The sequence below is a fragment of the Poecilia mexicana genome, unplaced genomic scaffold (genome assembly GCF_051168715.1).
Source record: "Poecilia mexicana isolate PSO_F unplaced genomic scaffold, ASM5116871v1 scaffold_4, whole genome shotgun sequence".
In the NCBI taxonomy this organism is placed as follows: domain Eukaryota; kingdom Metazoa; phylum Chordata; class Actinopteri; order Cyprinodontiformes; family Poeciliidae; genus Poecilia; species Poecilia mexicana.
In genome coordinates, this window is record NW_028263373.1 from 11,647,265 (window position 1) to 11,663,773 (window position 16,509).

Below are 16,509 nucleotides of genomic sequence, written 5' to 3' on the forward strand. Positions count from 1 at the left end.
GGGTTTTAAATTACATGTCCTGATCACTTTGGTTTAGCACAGGAGTCAAATTAAATGTCATCCAGATTAGATGCCAATCTAAGCAGTTTATTTTTCAAAGACTCTGGTCCAAAGACAACAACTTCAATCTGAATTCAACAGTAAAACATTGAGAGTCCTCCAAGTTTTTCTTGTAGTTTAACTGAATTCATCAGGATTTATAGATAAATATAGCGGAGCATCATCAACAATACAGAGGAAATGTATCCTTTCTTTTCTTTTCCTTAATATTCTTTTCAGTAGTGACTTTTAGTGTTGCTACTTCAGCGCTATGAGCTCTGAAGCATAGATGAAACTCTTCAAGTCATTCAATTCTTTCAGAGGTCAAAATATTGTTAAACATGTCAAAAAATAAAAATACAGCTATCAGGGAAGAATCGCTGAAGATGAAAAAATACTTGACTTTCCTCTCCTGTCTTCATAAAAAGTGGTTGCTGGTAAGCTGTTCATTTTGATTGGGGAAAGTGAGCTCCCAGCATGTAAGCCTATCACATGACGCATCACTGGAAAGCCAGGATGTCCTATATAAAGTAGTACAGTAGGGTGAACAAAATGTCCTCAGTAAGGGACACAAATTAATGAGCAGGGTCTCATTAAAAAATGAAGGATGTCATTTTTATCTACTCTTAAGCATGTTGAGTTTCAATGCAATCAGCATAATCTATAGACGGCCTTTACTTTTCAAAATTTCAAACCACATGGATCTGGTGTAAGTACACTAAATGTAAACTGTGCTGAATTAAAATCTCATAGACTTCCATTTAATAAAATTAGTTCAGTTTAAACTTTATACAAAAAACGGAATAAACAGGGGTTTAATGTCATAAACTTGTTTTATTGCTCAATATGCAAAACGGATTTTAATTATAAACTTTTTTTTTTAGAAATTGTTTTAAGTACAATGTTATAAAATGTTAAGTGCTTTATATGATTTCGTTTAGTTCATACTGAAAGTAGCGGCCGCTGTAGGTGTCTTTCCATATAAACAACTTTACATAAGTATTAAAAAAACATTATTTGCCACATGGAAATAATTTTAAAAAAAAATCTTAGAAAAAGTGGAGTTAAGTCAAACAAAGTTAAGGCAAAGCTGCTCTTGCTGAGTTGTTGCGGCAATAAACGGAGTTGTACAGAGGAGCAGACATACAACATCCGGGCAACAGTAAGCTTGCGCAGAAACGGAATGGCGGAGGTAAGTGAGCGAAAACGAGGAATCTAATGAGCCGTAATGTTAGAGAAACTGTGCCGAATTTAGGACCTATGTCAACCCCGACGGCTCCCAGTACGACCGAGGGTTTCTCCGGCTGCTGAGCGGCGGCTGAAAGAGAGCTACGAGGCATTTTAGCACCGGGAAGCTGAGGTGGGGGGAAGAAACGGAGAGCCTCTCCGGCGTAGATCGTCTCTCTCCGCGTTCTTGGTGTTAAAGAGCCATTCCCCTCTCTGCCTTGATAGTACGGCAGTAGAAAACAATAGGAATCCCGGGGCCGGGTTCGACGCGGTGGTGCTGAACTATTTTCAGGTGCGTCCTCTCGGCAGGGTGGGTCGAGTTGAAAAGTTTTGGAGACATGACTTGACTCGGCGGCGGTGAACTTCCACCGTGCCTCTCGGAAACATTGTAAACTAGTAGTTTCCTTCTCGCGGCGAGCCGGGTGGAGGAAGAGATGTTCAGCACCAAGTCACAGGAAAGCGCCCCTGGTCAGAGAGACAGCGCCCGATGGGGCTGGGACAAAAAGCAGCTTCTTACAGGACCTTTTGTGTCGTTTAAAGTAGGTTGTGACATTTAGTAAATGCTGGCACTTTATCTGATTTAAGGATTTGGTTGTTAGGGTTCCTTATAGTGTCTGTTACCAAAGTTTTCTTAACTTTTTAGTTATTCACACTCCTTGTAAATGAGGTGCAATACAGGCCTGCAATGTAGAAAAACATTTCTCCTAGCAGGAAACATAATAAACGTATAACTTAGAGAAGACCTTTTTTTTCTCATTTTTAGTCAGAAAAATATTTTTTTTACTGACTTTTATAGTATTTGACGAATTTGCGTTATTTTATAATTTATCACCTCAATGATCTTCAATTTAATAAAAAAAAATACTTTGTAAAAATGTTAAGTAGATGTGATCAAAATCCTATAAACTGACATCTTTTAACAATGGAAGCCAATGAAATGCTGTAAATGATCAACAGAAAACTCAGTTCAGAACATTGAATTGAGTGTGGTTAAGTTGTATATTGTATTACCCCCATCTTGAAACAAACATCTTTTGAAATCAGTATATTGGTGTAAACTCTCAAGTTTTTCTAAATGTGTTGAGTCTGTGAGAGTTGAGCAGTGAGTCTCCACATTAAGTTAATGTCAGTAAAAGCCTTCTCCAATGGCAGAAACTTACTAAAAATTATAGGATAGAAGCTGTTGATGATTGGAGATGGATAACTCTGTCTTATATGCTTTGAGATGTGTACTACAGACTCCTGAGTTTGAATGTGTATGTTAATGCTCAACACATCCACAGTGCATACTTAAAGCAAGGTTTTTTTAATTTCTTATTTTCAAGTTTTTGCCAAAAAAAGATGTACACGTCACACAAAAGATGGAAGTTTTTTAATAACTGATTTTGGTATCATTTTCCACATCAAAACCGAAGTGAATAGAGATTTTTTTTTTTACTTTAGATGCACTGAAGCTCCTTTGTAAAATAAATAAATAAACACATCTTGCCAAACTAATCCCAGGTATTATGTTGATATGGGCCTACCTAAATCTTAGACACGTTTGTGGAGACGATACAATTCCATCCAGGACATCTTGTTCTTCTTTGCACTGAAAACTTTTCTTGATAACATTGGGTGACTGATTAGTACAGAACAATCACCATAAATAGACACCTCCTTGATGACATGGCTTGATGCGTGTCTCCCATCATTTCTCATTATTGAGGATAATAATTAATCCTTATAAATGTCTCCACTGCAATTCCACAAAGCCTTCTTAGTCAGACTTTGTTGGACAGTTGATTCTGCCATTTGTGAGCTGATGGCACTGCTGGACATCTTCAGATTCTCGAATGAAAATAAGCGTGATCCATTATTCTGCTGCTGCACCATGTTTCTCTGACTGATCACCATGCCTTCTTTTCAGCCTTGCCAGCTTTCGCAACACTTCTGGAAAACTCATTCCGGTTTGAAATCTTTTTTTCAGGGAGGGAGACCTTGCTGATACAGTGCAACTATTCTGGGCTCAGTGTGTTGTTTCCAGTCATGGTGTTTGAACAATGGCATAAAAAACTCTTGCTAGCAGAGTTTGGCTGATGCTGGTTTGGGAAAATGGAGAAGCACCAAAAATTTAGATGTTTTCTTTTGTGAGCTTTAAAATAAAGTGGCACCTTCCTCCCTCATGGCCCCATTCCCCAAATGTGCACCTTTTTAACGCTCTGTGTAATCTTTTTGTCTGAGGATAAGGCATAATAAAGCAGTTTAGTGTGGAAGTTTTGAGCCGATCTACCTGAAAACAAGCTTCACAGTGTACAATTGTTCATTTTTAATTGTTGTTCACAGCTATCCGTTAAGGACAAGTCAGGATGGCTGACAGTCGAGACCAGTGTTGTTGCTGCAGCCAAGTCTTTATAATCTATCCCAAATTGGGTTTGTCTTGTTACATAACATGGGTGTCCCTGGAAAGCACTGTCAAACTAAAGTCCTCAAGGGCCAGAGTGGTGAGACTGTTAGATTCACGAGTGTATATGAGTCAACATGTCTGAATCACATAATTGGGTCATTAACAGGACTCTAGAACCTGAGCAAAATTACCTGTTTTCAAACACAGCTAAATAGTGCACATAGGGAAGTCGCTGATTCCAGGAATCAGCGACTAAAAATGCAGCCTTTTATACAGATCATGTTCACATTCACACCAGCCACGTTTAGTCTGCTTTAATCAAACTCTGGTCCATTTGTCTTGAAAGACCAGTTTGATTCAGGAGGTGTGAATGAGCAGTTGAACTCTTACGTGGAGAAAAAAAAAGTGAACTCTGGTCTGCCTAAAAGCCTAGGTCTCGGTTTGATTGAAACGAACTGTGGCAAATGCATATGTGGATTCCTGTTTTTGGAGCGTAGGTCGCTCCAAAAGTTGTGCTCATGTCTTCTGGGATTTTTTGAGTTATTTCCTTCAGCGGTTCTTGGCCATGACAGGCAAGGAGGGAGAACAGGTTTCTCAATTAGTTTGGATTCTTGGACACAGTGCAGTGTGAAAATGAATTGCAGCAGCTGAAAATGTAACAAATGTTGCCATTTTTGGTCCCCAACCGAACTAAGTCCACCAGAATATTAGGTGTGAAAACACCCTTAGCGAAGAAAATCTCACTACCAAGTTGCTCTGCAGTCTGCCCAAGAGATTTATCAAGTGATCCAAAATTATAGACAAGATTACACCAGCATTTCCTTCCTGCTTGTGGCCAAAGCAAGGTCGATATAGATGAGCTAGCTACGAGTGGAGCAGGAATTCAACATTATAAAATAGATTTAGGTTGAATTAGGGCAGAAACAGCAAGTCAAGTCTTGTCCAACATCAGTGTCTGACCTCATGAAGGCACTTCTTTTTATGTCCAATATTCTCATAAACGCACTTCTACGCCATTGAGCTGTTACGGCTGTAAAGAGTAGGTCAGTATCATATAAAATACTTTGGATTGTCACTCATGTTCATATTTGTGAAGGCACTGACTTGATAAGTTTGGTGTTATTGTATATTTTAAGCTCTGTTGCTAACAGATGTTTAAAAATGATGAGCCTAAGAATGCAGCAGCTGGCTGGTTCACAATGTTCTGAGCCAGGATCATTCATATGCTGTTTGTGTGTGCGTTGCACTGTGCGCTCAGGTGTGCTATTTGTATGTTGCGAAACCCTTTTATATGCCTTTTTCCATAAAATGTGCGTATATGTGTTTGCAGGTGGGCGACAAGCATATGAACATTAGCACAGACACTGTGGCCTAGTGGAGAGTGGGCAAAGTACAGAGATGAAGGCCTTCAGCAGAAGAAGTTGGAAGAAGTCGTAGAGGATTTGGAGGAGAAGCTTTCTCGCTCCATGAAAATGGCAACACAATCCCCAACAGTAAGTCAGGTTTTGTTTCTTAAAATATGTTTCTGTGCCTATGACACATTTTTAAGACCTAGTACTTTGTTTCAAAATTAATTTGAACCAATCCCCCCCAAATAACTATAAATTTAAAACAAATTCAAGGTTTCCCCCAGAAAACTTGCTAAGCCCAATGGCTGGGTGCTAGGGCAGTCATTCATCCAGCGGCCTGTCGTGTTTTTGAGTTAAAAAATGCTTAAATTTGACAGGACATTTTAAGAGATCACTTGATAATTATGTATTATTGAAAGATTGGAAGATTAATACCTGAACACCAACTATAAATTCTTAAAAAATGCAAACATTTTAAAAAGACTTAAACAAATAAGCACTGCTCAGCCTTGTGGGGGCACAAGTAAAGCCTGGTGGCCCACCAGGCTTATAATACACTGGGGGAATCTCTGAAATTGTAAATATAAAACAATGGGGACTGAACTAGCTGTTTTATCAAAGGTCTTCCAGTCTGACCCACGTGTAATTACAGTCTTAATCAAGGTTTTTTCAAATATTTAGCATCAGGATCCCTGTCTCAAATTATTTCTCTGATACTTGTTGTTGGCATAGTGTCTGTAATTTCATGTCTTCCCAGTAATGGTGCTGGTGATGGGCCTGAGTTTTTAAAACTCCGCTTTGGAAAAATCTTTAGGTAATCATTATAACTTTGAGCTAATCAATTTATATTTTTCCTGACAAACTAAAGGGCTTAACTGAGTTGGGGCAATTTGACAAATTTAACGACCATCGGACAGCTTGTGCCCTTCACTGGTCTTTTGTCTTTTTTTTTTCTTTTTTTTTTAATAATTTTTTTTCTCTTTTTCACATGCGTTAGTTTCTTAACTAAGAACAATGTTTGAATGAAGACAAAAGATGCACCCAACAACAAACAATAAACATCCCTGTTTTTAATAGTATATACAACTCCTTCCAGCTGCAAGCAAAGCCTGTAATTTTCTCCCAGAGTGCCTTCAAGTTCACCGGCGATTTATTTATTCTGAGTTTTAATAAAGACAAAAAATAGCAGCAGCATATTTTCAGAAAATATATACATTTATATAATAACCACAATAGTGGTCTTGGTGTCTTTTTTTCCCAATTTTATTATGTTTATGAGCCATTTTCATATGACTTACAAACTTGGTATGAAACGGCAAATACAAAAACTGCTCCAGCAAACGTACTCGACCATAAAGAAAAATCTAAATGAGTTTGCTCATTGAAAATAAATAAATGACTTAATAATCCCAAAAACTGTAATGTCTCCATACAGAATCGGTAACAGGAAAACAAGGGAAAAAAAAAAAATTATATATATATATATATATAAATATTATTATGATTATTTTTTTTTTTTACCAGAATAAGTTTAAAAATTACAATTATTTTAATGGAAAACAAGTATGTTCAGCTTAATGGATTTGAACAGGTGATGAACAATGTCACCAGCATTCTGAAGGTGTACTTGTGGCCGGTACATACAGATGTTTTCACTCCGTCTGCGACTGAATGACTACTTTATTAATCCCCACAGGAGAAATTCACCTGGGCTGTTCTTTTCTGTATTTAGCCATTTCAGTAGATGTTTTTCAAAAGTTTTGAAATTTCAGCAGACTTTTTTGTTGATTGGCTTGTGATTTACGTCAATGCAAACTCCAAAAAAAAAAAAAAAAAAATTCAACCACACCAGTGACTGCCCTGTGTTATCAGAGAGCTGCGCAGTTTTGAGGCACATAATTATGAGTTTAATCTTGAGCAACGCCTCTTAACTTCTGGAGCGTAATGACCATGATTTCCCACAAGCAGCGACTCTCTGAGGAACGGGAACGCAATAAAGAAGTGAGAAACGGTGCAGCTCTGGTCAGCGTTATGACGGAGCCACAGCTTTGTCCCAACCGCTGCGAAACACCTGAACTACATGACATTAATTTGGCGTAATGTGCATTTTGTCCTTTGTTTGGATTTTTCTTTTAAATAAAATTCATGCGTGGATGAATCAGTCCTAATTTGGACTGTTTTCAGGGAAGAAATAAATACCAGCAAAACTAAATGAACAGAAGTAACGTTGTAAAGAAGATTGGGTCTGCATTCCTTTACGTACAAACAAATTTTCCCATTCACTCTAGTTACAGTATTTTGGGAGTTTTTCAGCATGAAGAACATGAAGTGCTGCTGGCCTGAACTTCCCTCTCACAGCATTGGATTTGTTTGCAACTTCTCACTTTTGCGCCAAAGCTACTCTTACATTTTGTCGCTCAGTCGACCTGTTGAAAATAAAAACATGACGTATTGATATATTAATCTTCTGTGCCACACATTGTGGAAATATTTATGTCAAATTTTACTACCTAAAAAAGTCAAGAATGTGCTTGAGAAACTGAAATTCAAAAGTGATATTGCAACTGTTTTGTTTAGGAAAAATAGAATTAAATTACATTGTTGTATTTTTTTTTTCTTTCTCCTCTCCTTTCTCTGTCATTTGGCCCTACAGGTCAGTGAGCTTCCCTTGGAGGAGCTACTGGCTTTGTATGGATATCAAGTATCCAATCCACAGAAGGACACATGTCCTATAACCACCACTCTGCCAGATACGACCCTGGATAAGGTGGGATTCAGCCAAAGCATACATCAACTAGTGCCATTATTCATTTGTTATACAACTTCATAGTGGGTTTCTTGCTATTGGCTCAATTTACTTGAGCTATCTATGATTTTTGTGTATTCAGCCAATCACATTACAGAAATGCACCGAAAACATTAGGACAATTTCAAACACTGCTTAGTTTTGTTGTATTGTTGTTTGTTTTTTTGTGTGTGTTGCACAGGACCAGAAAACTAAGGACCTGTTTCATGGCAAGCAAGAGAAACAAGCTTCAGACTACGATCTCACCTCCTCAAACACCTCAGATTTGCTGCCCAGCCTCCAGGGTAACACACACAGGATTAATTACCCATAAAGATTTTCACAGCAAAAGAAGTGTTGATGAAAGTATTTTTGGTTTTGTCCTTTTTATTCAAATAAAAGAGCTGTAGTTATTTTTTGTCAAAAAAGTTTTTTGAAGCATTGATGTATTAATGTCTATTTCACAGATTAGATTTGTGTTATTCCCCCTTAAAGGAAGCTGAAAATTGTCTCCACTATTTTGATTATTATTTTGTAGAGATAAATATTTCTATACTTTTCTAAACGGCTAGTTTATTGTCATTTGAGTTGTGAATGTGTTCTTTGGAGACATTTTTTCCATTTCCAAACAATTAGCTGGCTTTGCTTGCTTGTAATAATGTCTAATCTAATATTTGGACAATTTTCCTCACTTATTTCTAACATATTTCTGAAAGCTTTTCCATAAACCGTTCAAGTATTTGAGGTGTTAGGTGCACTCGACATCACAGCTGATTTGGAAAATGTTTTTCTTTTTTGAGGAGTTCTGCTCAGGGTTGAATAATCCTCTTTGTGCCGTTTTTGTCTCTTTCAGACAGATACAAAGCGACGAGTGTCAGCTCATCAGACGACGACACTGATGACTCTTCTATTCCGTCCAATGAAGAGCACAAGGTTAGCTACTCAGAATGATCTCGTGTTGAGTTGGTCACTGTGCAGCGGCTACATAAACTGGAGTCATTCAGACTCGTCACACGTTCAGTTTGTTTTAAATCTTTTTTTTTTTATCACTCTTCTGAATAGTGATATGGGCATTTTACATATGCAAGCAGTGAAGATTTTAATTCGATTCAAGCTTATTTCATCGAGGACCACATTAAACCAGTGTTTCTAGGATCATCTTCATCTTGTAGTGAATGCTCAGATTTGAACCATTTTATTGTTTTTCTCTGCAGGAGATCATGGTCGGCTCCATGTATCAAGCAAAAATCCCACCAATAAATCCACATTTATCTGAGGAGAGAGGTGAAAAATGATTGTTTGTGGAGTGCATTTGTTGAGTAGACCTTGTAGACGTTTTACCGTAAATATTTTACCTGTAGATGTTCTAAAAATTAGAAACTTGGTGTAAAAGTAGAGACTGCTACGCACAGACCTGTCATCATTCTCATCATCTCCATCTTCCTCTTCATTTCTCTCTTAAATCCCAATGTTTCCTGCTTGCGCTCCTCCAGCTTACAACAACGACGACCAGTTGCTGTGGAGGCCCGGGGTTTTGCCTGTACAGGAAGTAGAGGAATTTTTGCAGAATGCGCAGAGACTTGGTGGCCAGGAGGGGGCGGTATGGACCCAAATGGCCGCTGTCCAAGACAATGAGCAGGTACATCATCAGTGTGGCATTTTATGCTATTCACATCAGCAGGGCTTGCAGCTGTAGGTGACTGCGTTAAAATTTATAATGCTGTTTGTCTGCTAAACAAGCCAAAGGAACAGGGATAGTTTAGCAGGAGTCTTTAGAAGTTAATTTAATTGTCATGTGGAATTAGGTTTTGATTTCTGCCTTCTTTTTGACTCAACATTCAGGCGCTGTATGAACTAGTGAAATGCAACTTCAATGCAGAAGAAGCACTGAGACGGTTACGTTTCAATGTGAAAGTATTCAGTGGTAAGACTCTTCCTGTTGTCCTGGTTGACTTTTTTTTTTTAAGTGATCTGATTTGTACGATCCTATTCAGTATTAAACCACATAGTTAAACCTACTTGCGCTGTTAAACTTTAGCAAAGTTCTAACGTTTGTGACCGTTTGGTCCATTTGCTTGTTATCATTTGCATAATATAATCTGCTTCCCGACTGGCCGTCAGCTTAAAAGGTGGTTTACGGTTTATATCTGCTGTATTCATTCGGAGGAAAAAGAATAACCTGTTTAACAGGTTTAAAAAAAAAACTCATTGACTGTTTTTGAGGAACTCATTCCAGATGTGCGGCTGCATATAGAATTAAAACGCTTTGTTTCAAAATAAATTAAAGAACAATGAGTCTCATGTGAAAGAGATAACTTGAGACTACTTTAAAAGCCTTAACTTACTTTTACTTTATCAAACTATATACACTTATAACAGGATGTGTGACGTTGTAACTTGTCAGACTGTGTACTTTAGGCCATTTACCGTTTGGAATACCAGTTTGTGCCCCAGCTTAAATTTGACGATGTCTTCATCAGCATTTTCATCATTTATTTTTAGTAAATCTTTTCACACAAGGTTTTTGTTGTTATGATGATGACATCTATTTTTTCATGATGTCACACAAGGAATCATTGTGTTTGAAGTAATGCCTTAAATATATCCATGGGGTGTATCTCCTTCTAATCTTAATGCTGTGAATAAACCTATCAGAAGCTTTCAAAACCGTTTGAATGCATAGGATGCTTTTACATAAACTCTTCAATTTAAAAAAAATGCCTAGAAAAAACAAAACCCTCAATAATTCTGCCATTTTGCAAATATAAATAATTTTGGTAATCCTAATGGAGAAGAGGTGGAAATGTTTATACTTTAGCTATTCTTTAGCTATATTTCTATAGTACACGTGCAGTAAAAACATGTCGTTTTCCCAAAAGCCTGTGACTTTATTCCACCACAAAACTTGAGACCCTTGTGTCGAGTTGCAACGCTCTAGCTTAGAAGTGTAGATTCCAAGATTTTCAGCAGGAGATGAATGATTTTTGTTATCAATATCAATCGATGTGCTTAACCTGAACTAGTTTGCAGGATCACAGCTCTCTGTGTGCCTACTGCTTTTAGAGGAGCTGTGTTCTTGGAGTGAGGAGGAGTGTAGGAACTTTGAGAATGGCTACCGCGTTTATGGGAAAAACTTCCATCTCATTCAGGCTAATAAGGTATATCATCAAATTTAGATCTTTTCATCCTTAATCTAGCCTCAAAACTTGACCGATTGTTTTAAATACTTGTCTCTAAAAAGGATTGAAACCTTTCTCCACAGGTACGAACTCGCTCCGTTGGCGAGTGTGTGGCGTATTATTACATGTGGAAGAAATCGGAGCGCCACATGTTCTTCACCCAGCAGGCCACAAGGGTGAGCCGAAAAAAGTACATCATGCAGTCAGAGAACATGTGAGTACTTCTGCAGAAATAACTGGGTTGAATGGTGACGCTAACTTGTCTGTTAGTTAAAACTGGAAGACGGGTAAGGACTGTTTGTAATATTGGTAAAAATATTTCTATAAATTAATTCTATTGTATAGACCAACAAATGGTAGTGCAAAACTTGGAAGTGGGAAAAATTTGACATTATATCTACGCTATAAAATTGGGTGTTTCAGGGGGTTATAATAATTACACAAATAGCTTGCCCTAATCATAATATATGACCAATAGGCTTGCTATAGACCCTTCTGTCTCGCTCTCTCTTTCTCTCTCAGTTACATCTGAGTGTGTGTAGCAACAAGTGAACTCTACCATGACATCATCCGTGTCAAATGTGTGTTTTTAGTGATTGTGCTTCTGTATTTTAGTGAGGATGGAGACCAGGATGGAGAGGGTGGAGATCTCGAGGGAAGCAACAATTCTTTGGGGTTACTGTCACAGATCTCAATAACCTCTGGACAAATGGAGTCCCGGTTCCCTTCCAGTACAAGTCTGGATCTAAACAAACAAGGTACGAATCAGGAATAGATCAATAAATGAGCTGTGAAACTGAGTTTGTTCTGCTGTAAAATGACTCTTTCTTACAGAAGGTCATTAAAACATGCAAGTGACAGTACTTAAGTATGTACATATTGTGCGGCACTACAGTGACAATGAACATTTAATTTGAACTTTTCTGAAAAGTAAGAAAAAACCTCCAGCATTAATGGAAACCAAATCCTAAGAGTCGTACATGCAGGTGTTTTTTTTTTTTTTTTTTTTTACTTTACTGTGCAGAATTCTTCAGTTTATGTTTTTTTTGGCATCGAGATCACATCATTTGCTTCATCTTCATTATGTTTTGTTATGTCTCCCCACCTTTGTTTTCTCCCATCCTTACTGTCGCGTGTTGTTCTGTCTGTGCATGCACGTGTGCATGTCTGTGTTTGTTGGGTGTGCATGTCTGTCTGTGCACGGTTCACGTTGGCGTTCCGCTCCAGAAGAAGAAGGCCGCCCCAGGCGCAGACGAACGCCCCGCTTTCTCTTAAAGCCATGACCTCCGTCCACACGCGCCACAGAAAGCAGGCTGGGCCTGCAGGTAAAGAAAACGGGGTGAACTAATGTGAACTAAAAGAACAAATAACTTGGCTCTTGTTGATGTTTGTAATCTGTTTCCAAGAAAGATTTGTCACCACAAAATTACGATAACTTCACGTGCATCGGTGTCTCCTCACACATTGTCACCAAAAATGCAATACCGCCCTTTATGGTTCCACATTTAGTTACTTTACAGAATCTACGAACTTGTGCTCAGAGAGCTGCAGACTACTGTCTTTTGGCGAATATTTATTTCATTACTTCCCGGAAGCCTGAAGTCTTTTCACTGCTATCCACTGATGATCTGCCTCACTATTCCTTTTTCTTTTTTTTTTTTTTAAATGACTGGTAATCTTCTGACTGAAGTTCAGCAAAAATATATATATATTTTTTTTTTTTAGTAATGTGAATATAAGTAAACTGAATTGGACTGAATAAAGTAACTTTAATTTGTCTTTATATTTACGTCATTTGACGAAATTCTCAAAATAGACAAATTCCTTCTTTTCTTCTTCTTCCTAACATTGCTGCATAGGGCCTTTGAAGGGCCTTTATTTTATTTTCACAATCGCTTTTTTTAATTGAGATTTGATGGAATATTTTTATTTAATGATCTTATTTGAATCAGAAATCGTGAAAAATCAAAAACGGAGCAAGTGTCTGACGAGCCTCAGAGGTTGTGCTGATCAGACGTGATCTGAATTTGTCTCTTTGTACCCAGACGGCGAGCTGGTGATGAGTCTATCCGAGCTGTGTCCCGACGAATGTCCTCAGCAGCTCTTCGATTGTCCGTTCTCTTTCCCATCCATGGACGAGCTCGGAGACGCCGACTCGGATCGTCCCTCGGCTCCGGTTCAGCTCCAGTCTCAGCCCTCTGACCAGCGCTCCGAGTGGGGCCGTGGAGACCCGCCGTCCCACCTTGACGACGACCACGGCTTCCTGAACTCCTGCTTCTACCACCTTCAGATGCACGGCAGGCCTTTCGTTTCTGACGGCCCCGGCTGTGGCGCGGCAGGCGGTGGGACTCGCGCCTCCCACAGGCTGCAGGTGGAATTTAACCTCCCCTCCACCTCGGCTTCCTCGCCCGCTGTCCTCTCATCAAACTTCCAGGCGTTGGGCAGCCTGCTGCACCCCTAGCCCTTTTGACATTGAGGCAGAGGGTAAAGTACATGGAAGAATGTCGTCCGTTTACTCGCTCTGCAGACAGATATTTAATTGGTCAAACGGTTTTTGCATCTGAAAAAGATGGAGCTGTTGCTCTGGAGGAGGCCTTACCATCAACGTCCGTCCGTTGTTGAATGCCGAGTGTTTAATTTATGACCGTCAGCCATTGATCGTGTGTATATCTATTAATTACAGTTTGTAAAAGCACAGTGTAGGGGATGAAAGCTGCAGACCAGTTTTCTAAATCGCATCCATTCTCTCACAGTCCTAACTTATTCAGTTTTTTTTTTTTTTAGTTTTTTTTTTTATCATCATTAGAGCCAGCAACTTGTTTATCTTTTCTTCTGTCACTTTTATTGCTGCTGCTGTTTCAGACGATTTTCCATCACACACATCAGATGCTCAATCTTGGCAAGTTTTTTATATGGAAATTATGTCTCCCCCTCTTCCTCCGCCCTGCCTGTTGTGTTTAGGTTTCCTAGCAGAAATCTTTCATATTTACAATGAAACCTGTACCAAAATTGTATATATAGATTTGTTTTAAACATGAAGCCACAAAGGAGCTCAATAATTCCTCAAAACTTCATCCTACACATTTTAATAAGTTGATTAAATTGTACTTGACGTGCGTGAATCAATTGGCTGGAGGACTGAGCCAAATTTGACACCGATTGTCAGGTCAAAACCTTTAAAATCTGTTGTTTTGGGTTTTTTTCAGTTTATTAAATGGATAATAATGAGCAGCACCCACTATTTTCTGTTCTATGCGTGCACCAATCAACAACATAAACTCTGCTGCACTAGCCTCCATCAGCTTCTTTATCTGATTTTTGGTAAATCAAATAAAAATGAGAAAAATATGCTTTGATTTTAGAAGTAGGGATACTGGAAAATAGATCAGATTGGTGCATTCTTTTCCCTTTTTTTTTTTTTTTTTTACATCAGATGCAGTATAAATAGGATTATGCATCACTAACTTCTGAGATATCAATCTCCATGTGCAGTTTGTCAGTTCCTGCAAGATCATTGCGTACCTTAGCATATGAGAAACGCTCATCCTTGAACGGCTTCATGTTTACATCCAGTGACAGAAACGCTTGGACAGTTTGTTGGTTAAAGCGCATCAACAACTGTTCTGGTCTGAAGGTAAAGTTCTCTTCTTCTTTGTTTTCATCTGGTTCACATCCTTTGAGCCAAGGAGTGACCCCGTCCTTTACTTCCAACCTGAACTTCTGGTTTCAATGTGGGCTTTATTTATTAGTAGCTGAAAACTCCCAATTTTCTTTTACAAAAAACAAGAACTGAGTTATGCACATTTGCTAATCGACATTTGGATCATTGTCTTTCATCAGAATACGTTTCAGATGTGAAATGACTCTGGTTTAATCGATGACGTAACACAGCTCTTGTTTTGAATTCATTCAGACTTTTTTTACAAAAAAGCCTGACTGAAGCAAACGTCTTTAAAAGAAACAAACGGCAACACTCAGGAAATGTATGTAGAGTAAAAATTGTTGTTCGTGTCTGACTGGGACAAGCAATGTCTGTACATTTTATTTGCTTATTTATCCAATAATGGTGAAAAGAGTTAAAATGTCCTTTTTTAGTCATGTTCATATTGTTTATGTTTTACGTGTTGCTGCATTTTGCCGACTCTAAAAGAGCAAAAGGTTCCACAGATGAATTGGACCCGCTTTGTCCGTCTTCACTCGTTTCTTCATTTCCTTTCCTAACTGGTTGTGTGATCCGTTTTCAACTCGGAGTCCTTCTTTTTATTTTATTTTATTGTTTTTTAAAACAGGTAAAGTTGAGGCAAGACAGTGAAGACAGAAAAAGAAAACGAGCTGAAATCTTTTATTTCATTTTGTTCTTATGAATATATATATAGGTTCATACATGTATTCAAATTATAAATTGCTTTCATCATATTTCTTTTTAAATATATTTTGTAAATAAAAATGTGAAATTAAACTTACCAGTGTAAACATTAAACTGTAGTGTTATTTAAATCAGTCTGAAATGATGCAGTCTGATCTACTTGCAGTGTCCTGGCATTTGCTTTATTTGGTCCCTTTACTTAAAGATTTAGTTTGGATGGAGAGATTAAAAGAGAATGTAAAATTATGTCATTTTGCAAAGATATCAACCACCATTTAATCCAGTTTCACCATTCAGTATATTTTAGTAAGACTATCAGAATCCCACATCTTGGTTTGGCGATATCTGAGCATGGAAGTTTTCCAAATCCCTCAGATTTATGTCATTTGAAGTCATTCTTTTCATTAATTTTTATAATTTATGCTGATAAATAAAAGCTCTATCTTCAGTTTTCTATCGGGCATCTGAAAATTTTAGGGTCAGCGTTGCTAGAAAGTTAGAAAAGTTTTAGAAAGTTTTGCTTCCATCTGAAAATAAAAATAACCCAAGATCAATATTCTGCCACCGTGTCTCAGTATGTCTGACATCCATCTGGTGTTGCTCCATGTTGTTTATTTAGAAAGGTGGCCCAGCTGGGTCATCCTGGTTTCATCATCACTAGGTTTTAGGGAGAACCGGGCCTGGATGCTTCTTAAGATGATTCCTGTGTTCCAGCCTTGTCAAATAGTACAAGTACACAGAGAATGCCGCAGGTTGTTTTCATGAGTAACACAGACAGTATTTGTCAAAAATATCCTGTGGTTCCTTTAGTGTTGCGGTTGCTATCTGAATGATCTCCCTCAACTAGACTTTCCGTCTAGTTTTTGCAATGCGACCGTGCCAGATTTTTACTGATAGTTTTTCCACTGCGTCATGAAATGTTGATCATGCAGAACAACATGTACAGCACAGGTCTTGGTGTGGAAAGAGAGTTTTAACTTGTGTCTAGTTATATTTATGATTTCAAATGGTAGAGACATTACTTTTTCAAATTGGATCAGGCTGGTTTGGATATTTCTTCCTGAACGTATTAACACTTTTGTTTGTTAGTGTATTCGGCTTATATTTATCACTATGTCATCTTGTAAAGCATGGAGAGAAACTTCAATACATTCTAGTTGTTTCTGTCTTACTGACTT

At 38.1% G+C, this 16,509-nt stretch overlaps 1 protein-coding gene across 1 annotated transcript; it reads left to right on the plus strand.

The window, feature by feature from the left end:
* The first annotated feature begins 847 nt into the window (after window positions 1-847).
* On the plus strand, window positions 848-15,885 carry mier2 (mesoderm induction early response 1, family member 2). Its single transcript, XM_014988011.2, has 12 exons — window positions 848-1,231; window positions 4,983-5,145; window positions 7,655-7,768; window positions 7,989-8,091; window positions 8,640-8,719; window positions 9,001-9,070; window positions 9,280-9,425; window positions 9,629-9,710; window positions 10,850-10,944; window positions 11,049-11,179; window positions 11,581-11,723; window positions 13,011-15,885. Exons 2-12 carry the CDS (start codon window positions 5,119-5,121, stop codon window positions 13,424-13,426), a joined length of 1,407 nt encoding a protein of 468 aa, XP_014843497.1. The 5' UTR covers window positions 848-1,231; window positions 4,983-5,118; the 3' UTR covers window positions 13,427-15,885.
* Window positions 15,886-16,509: the final 624 nt, after the last annotated feature.